The sequence below is a fragment of the Ylistrum balloti genome, unplaced genomic scaffold, assembly GCF_031769215.1.
Source record: "Ylistrum balloti isolate Yb309-2 unplaced genomic scaffold, AGI_CSIRO_Ybal_v1 Utg370358, whole genome shotgun sequence".
NCBI classification, from domain to species: Eukaryota; Metazoa; Mollusca; class Bivalvia; order Pectinida; family Pectinidae; genus Ylistrum; species Ylistrum balloti.
In genome coordinates this window covers 385,141-409,144 of record NW_026782254.1, presented here as the reverse complement: position 1 = coordinate 409,144, position 24,004 = coordinate 385,141, and the positions used below count along the sequence as shown (strand labels likewise).

The 24,004-nt window shown below is 35.9% G+C and overlaps 1 protein-coding gene across 1 annotated transcript; it reads left to right on the top strand.

Moving 5' to 3' along the window:
• The first annotated feature begins 1,515 nt into the window (after positions 1 to 1,515).
• On the top strand, positions 1,516 to 22,850 carry LOC132553835 (zinc finger protein ZIC 4-like). The gene is made up of 2 exons (XM_060218117.1): positions 1,516 to 2,380; positions 22,330 to 22,850. The coding sequence occupies exons 1-2, from the start codon at positions 1,516 to 1,518 to the stop codon at positions 22,848 to 22,850; spliced, it is 1,386 nt and encodes a 461-aa protein (XP_060074100.1).
• Positions 22,851 to 24,004: the final 1,154 nt, after the last annotated feature.

Here is a 24,004-nt window from a genome sequence, read left to right as displayed (position 1 = left end):
ATTCAATAATCTCCTAATTAATCAAACTCGCACTCGTCATTAAATTTGAACGACAGCAGTGCGTTGTATGTTCAGCTGTTTATCTACCACATATTTGTGAAGATGAATTTCCATTTCAGTTTTATTGCTAAGTCAAATCCTTAGCGAAAACTCGATAGAAGCAATTCTGTATAAAATTCTCACGCTGTAACCAAGGATACCATGTATTGTTTACCTATTAGTTTTAAAACAGATTGAAAATATAACTAGTATGTATACTCTAAATCGTATTTATTGTCACATAATCAATAACTGAAGACACTTTTTTAGGCCTTGAACTCACAATCAATGACTCATATACATGGTATATGTAGAAATGATATTTACAATAGTCTATCTGAGACTAAAATAAATATTACAAAGCAGAAATTAATCATTTACAAGTCCGATCGTTTATTTCACTTCAACACTTATAACGTAAAATCTTGCCAAACAGCATTTTTCCTAGGTTTAGATTGATGAAAAAAATTAAGCATGGACCAAATTTGTATATAACAAAATATATTTCCGACGATATCCACGATCTATGAGTCTCTCCTGATCGTCAAAAACAAATATAAAAAAGAAAATAGGTTGGAATCTAATAGTAGGTTTACATATATAATGACCAATTATTATGCAAGTGTGAACTGAAATGAATGTGAACAAATCTAATTAGTATTTAGCGCCAATACCACAATATTAAATCCATCGACTTCAATATATCAAATTATTTTCTTAAATAATTGAAATAACAAACAACAATTTGTAATGTGTCCGTTTGTTCAGTTTTTTTCTGTTTTTTTTTTTTAGTTAAACAAACAAATAAGAGTTGTGGTATAGTATATATTTCGCTGTCAGCTTGGAATCACAGCTAACAAAAGTCACTGAATAAAACTGAGATGAATCGAATGTTTTTCTGTCAAGCTGTCAAAACCACAAGTTGGGGGGAATAAGGAGACACGCCCAGTCAATATTGGCCACGCCTACTCATGAATATTCGGGCACCGCCTAAATCCCTGCCGATCAACCAATCAGAGACACGCCCCCTGTCCCGCGCTTGTCGCTTGACACCATCATTTCGTGAAAGTAATGGAGTTACTACCAGGAATAAAAAGTTTTAACATTATATTTACAAGAAATCCAATGTATGTTTGAACCCAACAATTCAAGACATTGCCTTTCATATCGGAGAAGTGTTTTTTATTAAACGTAGCGGTCCTACAGAGGGAAGGGCTACATCAAGTCGAAATCAGGGCTCCGAGGAATTTCACCAGCGGATGCACCGCGGGATTCAGGCTGCAGTCTACTCATCACAAATACATGTTACCAAAATATGACTTATCATTGACGGAGACACGGAGGTGGAACTACCAGTATTGATATATAAACTGACAACTATCAGGTCACCAAATCCAATTAACGGATGTAGGATTATTTGAAGGTGTTGTTGGATTGTTTGTATGTTGTCGTTGTTGGGATTAAGATATTTTGACAATGATCAACCCATTCATGGATACCTCACACGCCCCCCATTTACCCCCCGGGGCTCTCAAGCTGAGTCCCCCTCAGTCCATGTCCGAGGGTGGGGGATGTCTTGGACAATCTAGCCATCAATTTGGAGCACAGTCTAACGGGTATGGACTACCACACTCGCACGTCGGTGGTTACACTGCAAGGGATTTTTTGTTACGAAGACCTGACATTGGCTTGTCCGAGTCCGGGACAACGGGACATCCGGGTATGTTTGTTCCGTCCTCTGGAAGTTTCCACTCCGCTCATCATCCAGATCCCAGTTCTAACCACGTTCTGTTTCCAGGCCTCCATGATGCTGCAACACATCACAATCCCGGTCACCATGTCAACAGCGGCATGCGTTTTGGTGCTACAGATATGTACTCACGTACGGAACAATTTAATCACATGACCGGACCACGCGCAGACCATTTTGGGACCACACAACCCTTTAACGTTAATCCCATGGGTGCTATGAACCACATGAGTCCCCACGGACCCGGGGCGTTCTTCAGGTACATGCGACCCCCGATAAAACAGGAACACACGTGTCTTTGGATAGATCCGGAGGGGCCGGACCCGAAAAAACCCTGCAACAAGGTGTTTGGTACCATGCACGAGATTGTGTCCCATGTGACAGTAGAGCACGTGGGTGCCGAACAGTCTAGTCACATGTGTACATGGCAAAATTGTGCACGTGAGGGAAAACCCTTCAAGGCCAAATACAAACTTGTAAACCATATCCGAGTCCATACAGGAGAGAAACCATTTCCCTGTCCATTCCCGGGATGTGGTAAAGTGTTTGCCCGCAGTGAAAACCTCAAGATTCACAAGAGAACACACACAGGTCAGTATAGCAAACCAAATGTCCACTGTGATGTCACACTATGAAATCCATACTTTATAACTCGCTACTCAACAATTTGAGTAAGAAATTTGACCCAAACCAAATAAAGGTAACCATTTTCGAACTGTTGTTTAAAAAATATTTTTATTCATTTGGCGACACAGTTTTGAATTGTGACAGATTTCTTGACTGTTGGTCACTGAATGTCTGTCTACATACGATATTAATCATCGTAACAAAACAGAAATGGTTTCCGTTCTAACATTCAACAGCAGAAATGTCTCCCCTTTCTGACGATATTTTGACTAACAGCCTACATTTCTATACATCATAGCATCATATCTCATTAGTTAAACTTTAATTATTTCAAATAGATATATTTGCTATTTTTAAAGATTTAATTAGGAGAATTTCTCCAATTTTAACGTGAATCGTTAAAAACACATCCAGGTCCCTGAGATGAGACTAAGAGACTGTATATTTAATGAATATATATATTTTGGTGTTGACAAGAAAACACATCTACACGTGCTGGTGAAGCATAAAACAATCTCCCGAGCGTGATTTGTTGTAGAACTGTATCATTATATGTCTGAAAGAAAGCAAAACCACATTTCTGTTCTTGAAGACAACAAGAATAGCAAGGACAAAGATAATGAGAGAAAAATAATTGATATGGTAAGGAAAGTGTTGCTAAATAACTCATAATGCTTGTCTCTTTCAAATTACGTGTCAGTGGAAATTTAAGGATGTGTATTTGGATTTTTTTTTGTAAATTAATCAAATGCGAAATAATACAACATAAAGTTTGTTAAATATTCTGTATAGAATTCATGACCGAGAGCAAAAATCATGAATTGGATTTTATACGGAAATTATGAATTAAATGGAAGTATTATAGAAAGCTATTGTAAACATTATCCTGTATATCTAAACAGGAACAATACAACACGTGTATTTAGTGAAGATAATTGGATATAATCAGATTCATATTTATTAGATACTTGCATATTGTAAACCACATCAGAACATTTTCTCTTGGTTGATGATGTCAAGATTAGAGTGTGACGTTTCATGACTACACACGGTCACCTTAAGACAAAAGATTGTCGAGTGAAGGTGACCGTTTAGTTATCGAAACGTCACACTCTAATCTTCTACTGGTTGTGTTATAAGATGAAGGTGACCGTGTAGTCATTGAAAAGTCACACTCTAATCTTCTACTGGTTGTTTTACAAGGTGAAGGTGACCGTGTAGTCATCGAAACGTCACAGTCTAATCTTCTACTGGTTGTTTTTTAAGATGAAGGTGACCGTGTGGTCATTGAAACGTCACACTCTAATCTTGTACTGGTTGTGTTATATGAAATTCTGTTCTATAATGAAAACTATTTCGATAAAGAATAATATATTCTTTGTAAATTCCTTTGATGTCCAGTGGTCCTCGTTGTAATTCTACTAATACAGTTACATTATAAACATATCTACAAACTCAAAATAAAAACAAAACGGTTTGTGACAAAAAGAATAGGCCGAAATATATTTTTACGTTTACATTCAGTAGTGTTTGCCTGTAAAATTTAGTCGACTTTAATCTCTAAAAGTAACAAGATTTTACTATCCCGTTTTAAACAGGTGCGATCTTTAACACACAATTATCATGTTAGATGCTTATGTAAACTAACAATCAGGATTATAATAACGGTTTAGTTAGTTTTGATAATTCCATGTTTATTTCCCGATAGCCGAAGAAAAGTGATAAACCAAATCGGAGTTAATACAGATTTTTGTAAATACCTACTATTTTTTTATTTATTTCTTTAACACATATTGAATAAACGGAAATTGGATCGACGCAGAATGTTTTAAAGAAAAAGTTGTCACAATCAAGACCAAAACATACTGCTTCCAGCAAAGTCTCGAGGATAGTAGCCTTTGTTCCTTCATAACTGTTAGCTACAAGGATCGTCACTCAATAAAAACGAGAATGTTTAATCTTCAATTCAGACAAGCGTTTCTATTCAAGTTTTCACACTTAAGGAAATTAACTATTGGATCGAACACGAGAGCTTGAGGGTGCACACTTATGGAGTCTTCTGTAAGCAATTAAAAAAGGTGTTTCTACTTCTTCTTCAGCTTGAGTTGACTACTTGACAAAAGTTTTGCTACATGTTCTGCGATAGTGGGCAGGTGACCAGCTCATTAGGCGAGTTTACATAACATAGTGCTAAGTACATGCACTTGAAGATGACTTGAGGGTACCTCTATTTTCTATTGATACAATCTATATCATACATGGTATACAAGACAAGACCCCAGTATGATAAAAAAAATACTTGTAAACGAGATAGGACGAAGAGGCAGGATTATTTTATGATCTACGAGGTTGAAATATATTAATATCTAACTTTTAAACTATCTGCATTGCAACTTATTTGAATATAACATAGTTTGAACATTTTCGGGTTTTATAAGATGTAGTTAATCTTCAAAAGATATCTATTTACACGTACTTTAGATGTTCATAAATACACTGGGTACATAAATTTATATATCAGGAACATAGAGATTACGGGACTATATTAGTTTTATACATCCAAAATCAACATATCATATTTACATGAATATTTTGTACCAAAAGACGTAAAAAGTATATCTATCAAATACCCAAAGGATTAATCAAATGTTTGCAGAATACTACAAGATAAATATTATTGATTCCGACACATGTATCGATAAAATTTACATCGATCGATTCCGACACATGTATCGATTATGTTTCAGATTCATGCATCGATTTATCACTAGAGTAAAAATTAATTCAATTAATCTATGAACAATTTATCAATCAATTAGATACTCGTATTGATTTATCAGGTTTCTGTATAAATTCATTAGATAAATTATTGATTTATCAGGTTTGTGTATAAATTCATTAGATAAATTATTGATTTATCAGGTTTGTGTATAAATTCATTAGATAAATCATTGATTTATCAGGTTTCTGTATAAATTCATTAGATAAATTATTGATTTATCAGGTTTCTGTATAAATTAATTAGATAAATTATTGATTTATCAGGTTTGTGTATAAATTCATAAGATAAATTATTGATTTATCAGGTTTGTGTATAAATTCATTAGATACATTATTGATTTATCAGGTTTCTGTATAAATTCATTAGATAAATTATTGATTTATCAGGTTTGTGTATAAATTCATTAGATAAATTATTGATTGATCAGGTTTGTGTATAAATTCATTAGATACATTATTGATTTATCAGGTTTGTGTATAAATTCATTAGATACATTATTGATTTATCAGGTTTCTGTATAAATTCATTAGATAAATTATTGATTTATCAGGTTTGTGTATAAATTCATTAGATAAAGTATTGATTTATCAGGTTTGTGTATAAATTCATTAGATACATTATTGATTTATCAGGTTTCTGTATAAATCCATTAGATAAATTATTGATTTATCAGGTTTGTGTATAAATTCATAAGATAAATTATTGATTTATCAGGTTTCTGTATAAATTCATTAGATAAATTATTGATTTATCAGGTTTCTGTATAAATTCATTAGATAAATTATTGATTTATCAGGTTTCCGTATAAATTCATTAGATAAATTATTGATTTATCAGGTTTCTGTATAAATTCATTAGATAAATTATTGATTTATCAGGTTTCTGTATAAATTATTCAGAGAAATTATTGATTTATCAGGTTTCTGTATAAATTCATTAGATACATTATTGATTTATCAGGTTTCTGTATAAATTCATTAGATACATTATTGATTTATCAGGTTTCTGTATAAATTCATTAGATAAATTATTGATTTATCAGGTTTCTGTATAAATTCATTAGATAAATTATTGATTTATCAGGTTTCTGTATAAATTATTCAGAGAAATTATTGATTTATCAGGTTTCTGTATAAATTCATTAGATACATTATTGATTTATCAGGTTTCTGTATAAATTCATTAGAAACATTATTGATTTATCAGATTTCTGTATAAATTATTCAGAGAAATTATTGATTTATCAGGTTTCTGTATAAATTCATTAGATAAATCATTGATTTATCAGGTTTCTGTATAAATTCATTAGATACATTATTGATTTATCAGGTTTCTGTATAAATTCATTAGATACATTATTGATTTATCAGGTTTCTGTATAAATTCATTAGATAAATTATTGATTTATTAGGTTTCTGTATAAATTAATTAGAAACGTTTATTGATTTATCACATACGCGTTCTTAATCGCCCGATATTTCAGTCTATTTATCAGACACATTTGTTGATATTTCCATATGATTTTAAAAGAATCCCCTAGCATCTTATCAAATGTTATAATCAGATGTTAATTCGTGTGTATTTTTTACGTGAGATACATACATATATCAGTCAACATGTACCAATTTATCAGACTAAAGTACTGATTTGTTAAAGACTAATTCATTACGTATTCGGTAGAATGTATTGTTAAGCCCAACAGTTAATGAACTTGATCAATACAGCAATAATTGTATGTAAACCATGGGGAAAAATTGTATGTAAACCGTGGGAAATAGATTGTATGTAAACCGTGGGAAATAGATTGTATGTAAACCATGGGGAATAGATTGTATGTAAACCATGGGGAATAGATTGTATGTAAACAATGGGGAATAAATTGTATGTAAACCGTGGGAAATAGATTGTATGTAAACCGTGGGAAATAGATTGTATGTAAACTGTGGGGAATAGATTGTATGTAAACCCTGGGAAATAAATTGTATGTTAATCGTGGGGAATAGATTGTATGTAAATCGTGGGAAATACATTGTATGTAAACCGTGGGGAATAGATTGTATGTAAACCGTGGGAAATAGATTGTATGTAAACCGTGGGAAATAGATTGTATGTAAACCGTGGGAAATAGATTGTATGTAAACTGTGGGAAATAAATTGTATGTAAACCGTGGGAAATAGATTGTATGTAAACCGTGGGAAATATATTGTATGTAAACTGTGGGAAATAGATTGTATGTAAACCGTGGGAAATAGATTGTATGTAAACTGTGGGAAATAGATTGTATGTAAATCGTGGGAAATAGATTGTATGTAAACCGTGGGGAATAGATTGTATGTAAACCGTGGGAAATAGATTGTATGTAAACCGTGGAAAATTGATTGTATGTAAACAGTGGGAAATAGATTGTATGTAAATCGTGGGAAATACATTGTATGTAAACCGTGGGGAATAGATTGTATGTAAACCATGGGGAAAAATTGTATGTAAACCGTGGGAAATAGATTGTATGTAAACCGTGGGAAATAGATTGTATGTAAACCATGGGGAATAGATTGTATGTAAACCATGGGGAATAGATTGTATGTAAACAATGGGGAATAAATTGTATGTAAACCGTGGGAAATAGATTGTATGTAAACCGTGGGAAATAGATTGTATGTAAACTGTGGGGAATAGATTGTATGTAAACCCTGGGAAATAAATTGTATGTTAATCGTGGGGAATAGATTGTATGTAAATCGTGGGAAATACATTGTATGTAAACCGTGGGGAATAGATTGTATGTAAACCGTGGGAAATAGATTGTATGTAAACCGTGGGAAATAGATTGTATGTAAACTGTGGGAAATAAATTGTATGTAAACCGTGGGAAATAGATTGTATGTAAACCGTGGGAAATATATTGTATGTAAACTGTGGGAAATAGATTGTATGTAAACCGTGGGAAATAGATTGTATGTAAACTGTGGGAAATAGATTGTATGTAAATCGTGGGAAATAGATTGTATGTAAACCGTGGGGAATAGATTGTATGTAAACCGTGGGAAATAGATTGTATGTAAACCGTGGAAAATTGATTGTATGTAAACCGTGGGAAATAGATTGTATGTAAATCGTGGGAAATACATTGTATGTAAACCGTGGGGAATAGATTGTATGTAAACCGTGGGAAATACATTGTATGTAAACCGTGGGAAATAGATTGTATGTAAACCGTGGGAAATACATTGTATGTAAACCGTGGGAAATAGATTGTATGTAAACCGCGGGAAATAGATTGTATGTAAACTGTGGGGGGAAACGTGTATGTAAACTGTGGGGGGAAACGTGTATGTAAACTGTGGGGGAAACGTGTATGTAAACTGTGGAGGGAAACGTGTATGTAAACTGTGGGAGGAAACGTGTATGTAAACTGTGGGGGGAAACGTGTATGTAAACTGTGGGGGGGAAACGTGTATGTAAACTGTCGGAAGAACATTGTATGTAAACTGTGAATAGAAACTGAAACACGTGGTCGGATAGGTGACTCCATATTTTTTTTCAAATCTGAAAGGGGAAATGAACCCCTGCCATATTGAGAAAGGCAAGTGCGCCCAAACGTTACCTAACGTTGTGCTTCACTCCAAGCGACATTTACGTATTCTATGAATGCCAATTGAATACAAGATACTATAGCATCATATGCAGGTTTTACACTAGGGCCATGTCGAGAACGTCCAGTTTTTTCACCAAATACACTATCCTCCACCTTCTTCCGATAAGTGCAGTAGCGATAATTTCAACTAAGCGAGTTGGTACCGCAAAAACGAAATCGAGAATAGATCATAACACTTGCCAAAATTGTCTCCCTTTAAAATTTCTTTATCTATGATAACATGAATCTAGGATTTTACGAGACTACATTGATTGAATACCATATCAATTTGGCTGCCCAGTTGAATCCGTAAAGTTGGTCCAGTCACGGGCTCGCCAATTAGTCGCGTAACTTGCCACGTTAAAATCTCGGGACATTTTGATTAGTTTTTAATTGGACAGGGGTAGATATCGAAACGAGGTCATGTAACTGAGTAGCCCAGTCTCGTGTTATAATGAATGCGATGTAGTGCCACTCTGACCAGAACTTTGTCAGGATCTCTTTGAGTTGCCAAACTACTAACAAAAAACAAAAGTCACACATTTTCATCTAGTTTTAATAATTTCGACGCAAGTTCTGTGTTCTGGCACGAAGAGAAATATTTCCCCTCTAAGATTTGATTAACAGTAAATTACAGTTGATGGTCTATATTTCACTGATTACAAAACCGAAACGACCTCGTCAAATGACGACGTAAAATAATGACTTGTTACCAGCTACATAATGTATGTACACGAAGGAACTTTGAGCGTGATGGACATTAAAGCTAATTGAAAACACTTCTCGTTAAATAACAACTCTCAGACATTTGTTGTACATTCGTGATGATGACTTGCAAGTTCATCTGAAAATAATCACGAAGGCTATGACTTCCAGACCCTTCCAACCAAGCCCCTCCCCCTTTCCCTCCGTTATACCGACCCTTCCTCTCGGCCCCCTCCCCCCTCCTTTATACCGACCCTTCCTTCCGAGACCCCGCCGTTATACCAACCATTGCTCCCGAGCCCTCCTTCCCCCTCCGTTATACCGACCCTTCCTCTCGCCCCCCTTCCCCCTCCGTCATAACCCCCCATTCCCCCTCCGTTATACCGACCCTTCCTCTCGCCCCCCCTTCCCCCTCCGTTATACCGACCCTTCCTCTCGGCCCCCTTCCCCCTCCGTTATACCGACCCTTCTTCTCGCCCCCCCTTTCCCCTCCGTTATACCGACTGTTCCAACCGAGCCCTCCCACTCCCCCTCCGTCATACTGACCCTTCCTTTTGAGCCCCCGCCGTTATACCAAGCATTGCTCCCGAACCCATCCCCCACCCCCACCCCACCCTTACCACTCAGTTATACCAACCCTTCCGTCAGAGACCACCTCCCCTCCCCCGTAATACCAACCCTTCCTCCCGAACCCACATCCGTAATTCCAACCCTTCTTTCCGAACCCACATCCGTAATACCGACCCTTTCTCCCGAACATATATCCGTTATACCGACCCTTCCTCTCGGACCCCTCTTCGTTATACCGTCCCTTCCTCTTGGGCCCCCTCCATTATACCGACCCTTCCTCTCGGACCCCCCACCCCCATTTTACCGACCCTTCCTACATCGATGGTCTTCCTTGCACCAACTCTATTCCCCTAATTTACTCTGGTATACCTTATAACAGTCTCCTATCCTTGTATTAAGATCACCCCCATTCACTCCTCATATACGTTCGCCCCTTTTACTACATGACCCCTACTTTTTTCTCCCTTTTCGACCTCTCAGTGTTGTTGATCTACCCTCTGCTACCACGCTATATCACCACACGTCATAACCCACTCCCTACATACCTTGTAATATCCATCCTATTTTCCCCATTAAACCCTCCGACATATTGTAATGCTAACTTTTACAGCCCCTTTTGTCCCCTTTAACCCTTCCTTCCCCTGTTTTACGTCACTCTTTCCCACACACTCGTGGTAAACAATTTAAAACTGATGGAACTTGAAAAAGATAAAAAACGTGATACGTTAGAGTCAAACTTGACTAAGATGTACACATATTTTGACAAGATGGCCGGGGCACGAAATATGTAGAAAGTGAGAAAAAAAATCCACAAAGTCATCCTGGTTGTAAATGTGCTGGCTGGTGAAGTCTGTGACCGGTTTAAGTCGTCCGCGTGTAATAACCCGAAGATTACAGAGAAATATATGGTGTATGAGGTCGGGAAATACATTTAACACGGAAATCAAATCAACCAGTGTTTGTGTGAGATTTTTTTTTTCTGTTTGTTTCTAAAGCACTTTTGCACGTGCTGAACAGATGTGTAGGTTCTAGAATGAGTGGGAATGAAAAAAAAAGAAATTTTAAACAAGATAAAAAAAAACAAAAAAAAACCGGAGACGATAATAAGGGGACTTAACTCATAACTACAAAAAAATCGAAAGATCGTATACGCAGTTTGAATGACATTTTTACACAACATAACCTGTTTTAATGTATCTATTTTAATCTCTTCTTGACAGCACTTTCCTTCATGAAATATTCTACTGAACATAAATGTAACTACGGATAGTCTTTTTAAGAGTTTATAATCCAAAATACGGTAAATTAGAAATAACAAAATAAAGTCATTTGTCGATATTTGTGCCAGAAAACGTTCCAAGGAAGATACGTGAAATTTTATTGTTAATATGACGTCTCTACGTGTTTGTTTTGGTATAACTGTGTGGAAATGTAAAAGTTCAATTTGTTTGCGTCGAAGCGACACGTGCAGTTCATGAAGAATACTTACCAATTAAAATTTATACAGAAGTCGACTACCTAAGCATTTGTTTGAAATGAAAGGAAGAGTGAAAAAGATATTTAAGGATGCGTAACATTTTCTGGGAATCGTTATTATCATTTCGTACCCATGATGGCATCGAGGTGAGGCAGACGTGCAAGTATGAAAGTGCATTTTTCAGCATGATGACAATTAGATTTAACAGAAACACATTCCGAGAATGTAATTCATCCATTAACATTCAATAAACATTTCTCGATGCCCCTTTCATTGACTGACAGTATAACGGAATTACCTTACGTGAAGTCATGCCAGAGAGAATGATGCTACTCTTTTCATAATTGACATTGAAACGAAGGGAAATAACTCTGGGAGATTAAAATTCTTGTTCTTTGCAGGTCAAATTTATAGCAAATGAAGATTACTTCTGAACGAAAATTAGTCAGTCTACTTAAATGAAAATTACTTAAAAAATAAAGTAGTGTCGTTATAGTGTAAGTTGTAATACAGAAAATCCGACTTTACCCTCAAATGTCTACAAGAAAACTATATAAAACGTTAAAACCTTTAAAAATATCTCATTTTTTATCTGGTGTTATCTAGCTTTACCGGAGTTGGATTACGTCATAACTTTTGATAAAGGGAGATAATCGGTACACTGGTTACCCATCGATCAGATGTTTATAAGAGTTCGAAATCAAAATTACTAAGGTTATTTTTATTTTCATTTTTTTTTTTAATTTTCTTAATTCAAATTTCTAGAAAATGTTGTATACTACTTTACGTTTAAAGTGAACTATGCACGCGTGACCACGATAAGTTCAACAACAAAACATTAATATCTGTGCGTGTGTGTGTGTGTGTGTGTGTGTGTGTGTGTGTGCGTGCGTGCGTGCGTGCGTGCGTGCGTGCGTGCGTGCGTGTGTATCTGATTCATATATAAAGAAAAGATTATATATTGAGCAAATACATATTTTACGAAAATTAAGCGACTATAATACCAACTATAAATTTCTGGAATTTTACATCATTTTGTAGGTAATTAGATAAAATGACATTTTTTTGATGTTACAAATATTCATTCACTGGTCATAAAATGTAGTCCAAAACATTCAGACATATATATATCTATATCTAATCTCCAATTCATAAATTCTGTCGACAAACATAATCTTTGACTTCAATCGGCCTCCGTCATATAGGATCAGGAAAGACGTGTATCAGATGGAACTCCATACAAAATAAGCTCTGATAATCGTTGTTGATTTTTATATTCAAGTTATCGTTTTTAATCATAAGCTCAAAGCGTACAGGTGCACTATCATTAAATTCCAGAGTTCGACCTAAATGTTTACCTTTCTAAATTTCGTTTGGGAAATACTCGGATAGTAGAAACAGATATATTTATAAATGTACCGTAAAAATTATCAACGTGATTGCTGGCAGTGTAAACAAAAAAATATTTAGAAGCCACACATAAAGCATGCTTTACAGAATCCAAACAAAGGTACCAAACCAGAATTATGATATAAAGAGACATAAACCAGAATTATGATATAAACAGACATAAACAAGATTTATGATATAAATAGACACAAATCTGAATTATGATATAAACAGACACAAACCAGAATTATGATATAAACAGACACAAACCAGAATTATGATATAAACAGACACAAACCAGAATTATGATATTAACAGACACAAACCAGAATTATGATATAAACAGACACAAACCAGAATTATGATATAAACAGACACAAACCAGAATTATGATGTTAACAGCTAGTCCATTTTGAAAACACATGAGTGAGATTAAGCCAAACTGAAGTGACGATAATGAAATAGGAGCTGTATGGATTAAAAAATGAAGATGTGTGTAATTTTGAGAAATATCGTTAATTCTTTAAGACGTGTTGTGTGTGTACAGACGTGACGTCATTATGACGTAAAAATCATGTAAAGTGTGTGTCTGATCGTTGATTCATATTAATAGATACGACGTAGAAGTCAAGATTTTTATCAATAAATTAAACAGTTTATTTCATCTTTATAGTTATTTCTTAAATTTGATCTATATTTCTTGTTAATCAGACGGACTGTCAGATCCGCATATCTTTGTTTTAATGGTATATCGATGTATATAGATGACCCCTTCGAGAGCCTCAGTGCGCGCGAGAAAACATGTTTACATAAAACAGCTTAATGCTAGTCACAAATATATGTTTATAGCTCATCATAAACCTAAGCACTTGGTTTTACATGCCCACACCGATCCTTAACGTACCTATACATCACTGGTGAATGCCTGTACATTCTCACGGTTATTAAAACCTCGACAGGACCTCATTTACACATTGTACATGTATTGACGTGTGGGAGGGGCATCTAAAACCCAAGGGCCCGCTGGCTTGCTTTCTTTTCTGGGTAGGTATTGATTTTAGACGTTGGAACTTTTACCTCTTCTAACTTTCCATATATATTTAGAAATATTTGAAACAACGGTAAGACGTGCATCGGCTGTATGTCCTTAGAATCATAAAAATATCAAAAATGTATTCTTATAATAAATTAAAATGAAATAAGTTTGTGTGTTTAATAGAGTTGTGGCCTCATTTACATCTAATATTGAAAAAAAACGAACGCAGGTCATATCACTTAAAATATTCCTTAATAATGTGGGGTTTTTTTTCGGGATTTTACCGAAAGCTTGCAAAATAAATCTAAAGAAGTCATGAAACAGACTACAGAAGTGCATGGTGTTCTCCATCAAAATAAATTTTCAAGATACCTGATTTTACTCCATCCCTTCAAATAGCACCTCTCGAAAATGACAAAATTTGCAGTATTTTTTTAAGAACTCTTTATTGACCATTTCTACAACATAGCTTACTTTTTTTAATCCCCGAAAAACTCCTGGAATTGTCGGCTAATCGGTGGTGGAGTGATACTAAGGTTTGGTAGACATCAGATTAGACGATTTGTTGTCTAACAAAACTTCAAACAGACGAAGTTGTATCGCTTATAACTTGACATATGATATTAAAGATAAAGTTTATTTTACAGACGAAATGTCAAATGTATTAAACCTTATCTTTTTGTGTCATCAGTCGGAACACATCTGATATTAGCATGGACTGTTTCTGCGCATGTCCAGATCATAATGTTTTCTGAACTCTAAATTGTAAGTTTGAGTACGTAGATAAAGATGCATTAACTTTTCGTCATTTTCTTCTCAAAGAAATAGAAAGAAAGAAAATAGTTTTGGCCAGTGTGATAAGGGTCTTGGTTGCTCGTTTGAGAGATAAAAGTCCCACAAAAAAGAAGATCATTGATTGCCATTTATAAGTCAGTTGATATGGAAAATAATTTTTTAATAGAATTTTTAGTTATCACGAATTTGCATCGCACGCATTACGTTTATAATCACATTGTATCCAAACTATCGGACGGGGAAGGGGAAAGAACATGACCCCACCCCCATCCCATAGCAGGATCGAGGATACATTGAATAGACGAAATTAGCAACTTTTGGTGTTTTTTTCTTTCTGTTAACACCGACTTCTATGCTTCTCGCTTCTGTTGGTATCCAGTCGGACAGACTGACTGTTGGTGTCCGCTCAATTCAATTCAGTTTTTTAAGTCAACATGTGACATTGACTGTTGTCTACCTAGACGCTTGTCCACACATATTACTTTGACTGCTGTTGTCCATCTAGACATCTGTCCACATATGACTCTGACTGGACGCCTCTCCTCATATGATTCTGGATGTTGTCTACCTCGACGCCTCTCCACATATGACTCTGGATGTTGTCTACCTAGACGCCTCTCCACATATGACTCTGGATGTTGTCTACCTCGACGCCTCTCCTCATATGACTGTTGCTGTTGTCTACCTAGACGCCTCTCCACACATGACTCTGGATGTTGTCTACCTCGACGCCTCTCCACATATGACTCTTGCTGTTGTCTACCTAGACGCCTCTCCACATATGTCTCTGGATGTTGTCTACCTCGACGCCTCTCCTCATATGACTGTTGCTGTTGTCTACCTAGACGCCTCTCCACACATGACTCTGGATGTTGTCTACCTCGACGCCTCTCCACATATGACTCTGGATGTTGTCTACCTAGACGCCTCTCCACATATGACTCTTGCTGCTGTCTACCTAGACGCCTCTCCACATTTGACTCTTGCTGTTGTCTACCTCGACGCCTCTCCACATATGACTCTAGCTGTTGTCTACCTAGACGCCTCTCCACATATGCCACTGGCTATTGCCCGCCTTGACACTCGGCTTCATATAACTTTAGTTGTTATAAGGACTATAACAAACATACCCGGGGAAATCGATGACGTCACATGGCCGTTGCAAATTTGTAGCCACCATAAATATTTACATAATTTACATAATATATTTAGATAAGAAAAGATGGAAGATTCTGTTGCATTTTAAGATTTATTTTGAGTCTCGTGTTTCGTTTCTTCACTTATTCACAATCTTCGCGGAAAGGGTTTACATTGGGCCATCATGATTTACGTTAATGACATGGAAGAAATAAGAGAAAGCTAAATGAATAAACGTTTTAACGAGCGAAAATGTCTTAAAAAACTTTCAAGAAAACCCTTACAACAACACCTTTATAACGAATTATGTGATTGTTGAAGGACTGAATTAACTGTAACAACCAATCCCGAACCCCCATTTCGAATTTACAGATGGGGTGTGTACTAAGAGACCTAATATTTTTATATGTATACCAATCTGCTTAATCAACTCTGAAAAATACGAAATTCTTATGGGAAACAGCATCACATCATTATTTATTTTTTTTTGTGACATAAGCGATGTCATAGAATTTGTACTTGCATATGCGACCTTTATACCAAAACCCAGCTATGGTATGTATAGATAACGTGTCAGTGAGCAGATTTCGGTATGGATAAATATATACCGGATTAACCTGTTGCTTTGTTGATGAAACTTTTACACAGGAACATCCAAATGAAACCTGAACGCTAATGAAAACCATGCTGCTCTGATATGAAATTACTCGGCACAGATACTCGATCTCTACACTGGATCAATTTTACCGTTAAGAAAATAAATATATTATTAGGAATTCTCTCTCACTTGTCGGGGTTGTCACTAATCATAGAATCGGATACGGAACGCAGAGTACGGAATACACTTCTTTGGTACACACAGAAGAGAAGTTGGGAATGGCGTTGAAACGAGATTGTCGATGTCTTATTTGTATGATCATGTGTTATTTGATTATGATAGTATCTTGATTCATGTATGCATTCATATGTATTGATTTGTTTTATTCGATTTTTCTGTTGGAAATAAGTTTAATTTTTGTTCACGGCATATTTGTAATTTTGCAAAAAAATTGGATACGCCGATTAAAATCTAAATCATCTGACAATATGTAATTAGTAGCTCAATGTAATCATTGAAATGAAGAAAGCACAATGTTCGGAGAAGGACCAGTATACTGATTATAGAATGCTGGGACGTTGGGCTATCAAGTTTGTTCAATTGAATGACCTTGACTCACTTTCAAGATCAATGGGGCCAGACACGCTAGTCTTTAAACTTTTCATTAGTCTTTTTCAATAAATAGTGACACTAGATCACGGTATTTGTGTAGTAGCAACTTTGGGGGGTAGATTTTCAAGTTTGCAGATAAAACGTGCAGACAATGTCAGGTGAGCTTGTCTAACATTCACGGTTTCTTTTGCCATCAGGTTTGTTTTTTCACGTACTCGCCTTTAGTTTCCGTTATTACGTACAGGATGGCTAACGTTCAGATCAACGTTAAGTTCATCAACAACAGAAGAAGTTTTTCAAACTTTATGTTCATCATATTTCTTTTTTTTTTGAATAATTAAGGATCTGTTTAAACGTTAGTCACATCTTAAATCAATTTTATTCTATATAACCTTATTTAGTATTTCATATATCTTGTGAAATGTTTGAATGTCTTGATTTTTGTACACCAAACTCAAGCCCCATCGATTACAGAAAGTGATTAACATTATGACAGTCAAAGAAATTTTGGTAGCATTGACATGCAGCAATGTACACCAAATTTAAGGCGTACCAATTACAGGGAGTGATTTACGTCATGACAGTCAATAGAATATCGGTAATCTTTTAATCTGTGCTTTTTTTCAATAATTCGTCACTCGATATCAAACATTTAATTCCCGTTATTCTCAAGAATAAAGAATATACACTTTTCGAAAGTTACATGTAATGAGCGTATTTTTACTTTTATCACCTTTATTTAAATATCAGATCTTAAGTACGTACTTTTATAAGAAGCCGACCCGTTTCGTACATGTACTTTTAGCGTCGTCACCGCAGGAGTCGAGTCAATATGATAGTAACATTAAACTCTGACGGTACATTACCACGGATCGGAGTTGTAACATGATTCGTCCTATGTTTGTCGTGCTAAGTACATATATAACTTGAGTCACAGAAAGGATACAGAGAACTAATTAATAGTCATTAATGACTTACAGTTTCTGACAGGTTTGGAATACACCATGTCAATTAGTCCATTACCTGTATATGTGTTTACCTATCTCTGATAATATGACTTGAACGCCCCATCCCTTCACCGATTCCCCTTCCAACCCTCTCCCCAACCCAACCCCGCATTGTTCCTCCTATGTCTATACTTCCATCAGCATGCACATTCCACTATGCTGCCTCTTATTTTCACCATTTCCATTATGCCCGTTACGGTATTCCCACATATTCTAGGAATCGTACGACACCAATACTTAGATAGATATTCTATATTACAACATTTTCCCTTTAAAACAGCACTGTCTTCGTCCTGAATCCCCTTCCACTGATCCACATCCCTACCCCCGTCCTCGCCATCCCCACCCTCCCAGTCGCCCCCTCCCTCGTCCCTTTCCCTGCTACTGAAACCCTCCTAGTCGCCCCTCCCCTTCCCCGCCACTCTCACTCTCCCAGTCAGTTCCCATTCCCAACCCCCGCCCCCGCCACTACAACTCTACCATTCGGTCCCCTCTCCCAACCCCGTTCCGGCCACTCTCACCCTCCTAGTCAGTTCCCATCCCCGACGCCCAACCCCGCCACTGCAACTCTCCGATTCGGTCCCGTCACTCAGCCCCGTCCCGGCCACTCCCACCCTCCCAGTCAGTTCTCATCCCCGACCCCCGCCCCTACACCACTCCCATTTGGTCCCGTCACACACCCCCGTCCCGGCCACTCCCACCCTCCCAGTCAGTTCCCATCCCCGACCCCCGCCACTACAACTCTCCCATTCGGTCCCGTCACCTACCACCGTCCCGGCCACTCCCGCCCTCCCAGTCGGTCAGGCAGTACTAGCAGTGTATCAGATTAACAGTGATAGAGAGATAGTATCAGTCGATCCCGCGGACGAGACATACCGATAAGTTCTGCTAGGCAGTCTGCCTCAGCATTAATACTTCCTTATCAATGATAATGATATACCGAGACACAAATTAGATGTATTTATACCAAGCAATTCCGATGTACACTTAGCTGTGTAATAATGTACTTACAAATCAAAAACAGGTGCATTTCATAAACTTACATTTCTTAAATATTCATGTATAAGTTTTATATACGTAAGTATAAGTTTGGCCCCAAGACCAGTTAAAGAATTCCTCTCGTTAAAGTTCTGCTGGTTTAAATAACTACTCTGTCCCCAGGTATTCAATTGTCTGTATGCGATATCGTTAAAACGGAGGATTTGGTTGAAATATCTTTTTCTTATATTAAATTCGATGTTACAACAAATGATAAGAAATAATTGAAATTTATATTCAATAGTTTTAACGATTACCAGAGATACGAGCTACTTTTTTGTTTATAAAATGATCTCACTCGGTGCCGATTGCGATGGAGTTAGAGTGTACCCTAAATGTTTTACTAAGTTTAGCAATAAATGTTTCATAGTATACAATAAAATATAAAAAAGAGAGCGGACGTCGTAGTTTGTTTGTTTGTTTGTTTTCTAGATATTGTGATTTATCTCATATGCACATCGTCTCGATACGGGACGTCTGTAACGTCACAAGTTCGACGCCGTAGAAACAGCCCTAGAGAAAGTTTCCGTCTTGTGTTCGATATGCACGCTTTAGGTTATATCTAAAGTGTTACATGCAAATAGAAATTACTGTTTAATTGGATTAGCATTTGTTCGTTCGTGTAGACAAACGACGTACTGTAGTTAATGTCTGAACGCACATACGGATGCTATTTAAATTTCTATGTGTTTTGGTCACTCGTGAATCTAGTAGATGTAAATATTATATTTTTCATTCTCCATTTGATCTCTAGAGATTATAACACATCCTCAATGAATACAACACAAACAAAAAAAACAGGCGAAAAAGACCGTTCTTTGCTTATTATCATGTACAACATCCCAATCTAACAATGCTTTGTTTTAATTGATGCTGGATATGTCAGCCGAGTCATCAAAGGGACACACAGTTGGGAAATGTAATACTTTTGAGGTCTAAACGACTGAAGTGCAATCATTTCACCACTTCGGGCCACTTACGACATGCAGTTCACAAATCTGCATAGTTGGCCGTAATGATTGAAGTTGATAAGGAAATCCGGACGGCAGTATAATGATATCCATGTCCTTTCACATGATAACTGACTGTCGTTACAATAACGATTAATAATAAACAATTTTAGTCGACTTAAGACTTGTAAAAAGTACTAATATGATTATAGTGTCATGTTGTTGAACATGTTATCTTAAATTGACCAGTTCCCCCCCTGGGAGAACCCCAATAAGGCATTGTCTGTCTCTACAAACAAATGAATTGGTCGAGTGGCTTCGAGGCCTCTCATATATTCTCGCGAATATCTTAACGACGATAACTCCTTGCTATTTTTAAAACTATGTGGTTGATACCGGCCGTGATTAGCGATATGGCAATTATAGTTGTTTCATGTGTCCTGATAAATAAGTATTGTAATGTCGCAGTAAATACACCCAACTCCATTATTAGCTTAAAGATTCTAACATTACGGTCAAATGTTTTATTACAAAATCCGAAGATAACATGTTTTATATTGACCAACCAGAGCAATGCTTTTATTGACTTTTTTCAAGAATGGTTTTGTTATATTTGTCAGTAATATTTGATTGACAAGATAGCAAAAGAAAGTAGATTTGCCTGGAGCTGTCTATAAATATGGCGAACAGTTTGAAAGGTACATGCAAACATGACGTCATTTACACATGACGTCACGTATTGTGCTATTGCTTTTCCCGACGTTTTGACACAACATTTAAAGATAATTTTTAATTTTCTTATGCTATGGGGCCAATGTGATAGAAGATCACACCTTTACAAAACTTACGGTCAGATGAAACGCTCAAACGTATGACAATTCAGCGGTGTTCGTCCCCTGGTATCTCTCTTTCAGGAAAAATGTCTCTCTGCAATTTACTCACAGAAATATATATAGTGGATATTTTAAGTGGTTTTCAATGTTTTGGGTAGTGTCAAACAAATTGCAATGTAATCTATACATATATATATATATATCAGTGTTGACAGTGAAGAAAGCTTCAACGGATGGAATTCAAAGTCCTTATACAGGATACCTTTCAGGAAATCAATATATTCGGATTAAGGAAGATCAACTGTACATTTTCCATTGATACTACCCTGTTGTTGAAACCGTAAACTGGCTTCCACATTAAGGTTTTAGAAGTATGGGGGAACAGAGCTCTAATACAATATGACAATATTTGACTGAGTAAATTCAAACTCATTAATCCGAACACATCCAGATGAAGTTTCTTACAAATATCTCGGAATCTAGAGTATGCTGACAAATACAATGACTCAGAGATCTCTGAATGTCTGTAATAATGTCTGCTTCATCGCAAATATGACTAATCAATATTCACGTCTGGTTGTTCCAACTTAACGCTTTCAGATCAAAAAGATAATCCTATAATTTTAATCGTCTGACTGATAATCGATGTAGAGTTGTGGAATTGGTATGCGATGAATTACTTGATTAATTCTGAAATCGACATGTATACAATTTGATTAATTATAACAATCAAGTCGTTTATAAATAATTCAACCTGATATATTAGATTATTTAAATCTCTATAACAAGTCCGACGATCCGTACATTACCTATAATTATTACCTGTGTAGGTATTAAAATTACGTGTGATCCGGATTTCGCGTGACCGTCATTACCACCGTCCGGGTTCATGATTAGAATGTCTCAGAAAAGTGATCGATGATTCTAGGTACACTGCAGTTTATTCAAACTCTCAGCCAAGAGTTTCGGAAAGTTTCTGGGTGAATGAGGATGGGGTTTTTAGCAATTTAACGAATGACCTTGTCTCAACGCGTTGTTAATTAGTATGCCGATTACAACGGAGGTTGAAAACGGCGTCAATTAATTATAATAATCTATTTGTGTGCATTAGTAATTTTTTAAGTTATCAACGAAACGCATCATGTAATTAAATTTATTCTATTGAACTATAGCTACATTGAATGTTATAAATATACTGAGAATCACATAAAAAAACCCCACAAAAAGCAAAAGAAAACAAAACAAAACAAATATATATACAAAAACAAAAGACAAAAAAAAAAAAAAAAAATGATAGAACAGAGTATTTTTAATTTATGTAATATATTAATTGTTTGTTTCTTTTCCAGGAGAGAAACCGTTTGTATGTGAATATGATGGATGTGACCGGAGATTCGCGAACAGTTCCGACCGGAAGAAGCACAGTCACGTGCACACTAGTGACAAGCCGTACAACTGCCGGGTTAAAGGATGTGAAAAAAGTTATACACATCCTAGTTCACTAAGAAAGCATATGAAAATTCACGAAAATTGTTCAGATTTCGAGGGAAAATTTTCTGATGACGAAAAATGTGAAATTCAAGGTAGTTCTCCACTATCAAAGACCAGTGTGACGTCACATAATTCAACATCACCAGGAAATCGGAGTCAATTCACACCACCATCGTCATTTTCTACATCCGGTTCAACACCTAGCATCACTTCCGGTTTATCTCATTCCCATCCACCGAACTTTAGTGAATGGTATGTTTGCCAAGGCTCCACAGGTCTTGGTAGTCTTTCTTCCTCACATCTTTCCGAACAGCCGGCCTTCAATACACTCGGACACCTTCAGAGTTTACAACCTCCTACCATTGTCCAGTACTCTTGATGATTGCTCGATGCTAGATTCAAATGTGCCAGTATGTCTTAAATCTGTTTCTTCAGTGTACTGACTGAAACTGCTTAACATGTTATAAGTTATAAATAATTAAAGTTATTTTTGTGTGTGTTTCTCGGAAATTCTTGTCCAATGAATCAGTCTACGGTTAAATTGACAAAGGTGTAAACCACAAGTGGAAATCTAACACAGCGCGTAATGTGATATCTGAAAACTAGAAAGAATTATCTTTCTGAACAGAGAAATTATCATTTTAGATGAAATGTAGCAATATTCAAATTTAATTAAGATGTTTTTAAATCAATCAAATCACATATATTTTGATTTAGAGATCTTCAACTAGGTTATCCATGGCGATAATAAAGGTGGTCCATAATTAATTAACAATGTCTTGAATATAATTTACACGAAATCTTGATCTTTAGAACTTTCATGCTTGAACTCTCTTCTTAAAATACTAGAAAATAAGATTGAATTTTCAGTCATGCTTTTTCATTTAGAAGTAACTGGTCATACAGAATGAGTATGGTTGATCAGTTGCATTATAGCAGGTCAAGAGAGTGTAATTTCGTTGTACAATGTGTCTAAGTTCAACATGAAAGAGACGTATAGATTCTGGACATTTCATAAATGATTTAAAGAAATAAAATTATATCAAACATTAATCTATCAAATATTGGCGAGGCTGTTCCATGATGTGTATCATCTGTGATAAAATTTCGGCGATAGCGCCATCTATGTTATATAAGACATGCATCAGTTGGTACCCTCAGGGACATAGAATAAAATAAAATTAATAAAATGACTTTCATATACTCACTTAAAAACTTGTTAATAAAAACATAATATTTGTTATATTTTGTAACTGGCGCCTGTGCAAAACACATTGGTCCTTATTTCCAACTGTCATGCGGAACACTTTGAATAAATTAATTCAGAATGTAACTGTCCGTGGCATGTCAATTAATTACATACTTATATATTTGATGTTATTACAACAGATTGTTATCAAATTTTTATTTGTTTGTTTTTAATGTTATGTACGTGTCCCAGTCGAACGTATACCTGTGAGAAAAAGAAACTGATTTCATGGCAATCGGACGTCACGGAAATATAATTACCTGAAGCCATTTGTTGAAAAGGTA

Coding starts and splice junctions, on each gene's coding strand:
- LOC132553835 (XM_060218117.1), top strand. CDS start 1,516: ATGATCAACCCATTCATGGATACCTCACACGCCCCCCATTTACCCCCC. Junction 2,381..22,329: donor TCACAAGAGAACACACACAG/GTCAGTATAGCA, acceptor TTTCTTTTCCAG/GAGAGAAACCGTTTGTATGT.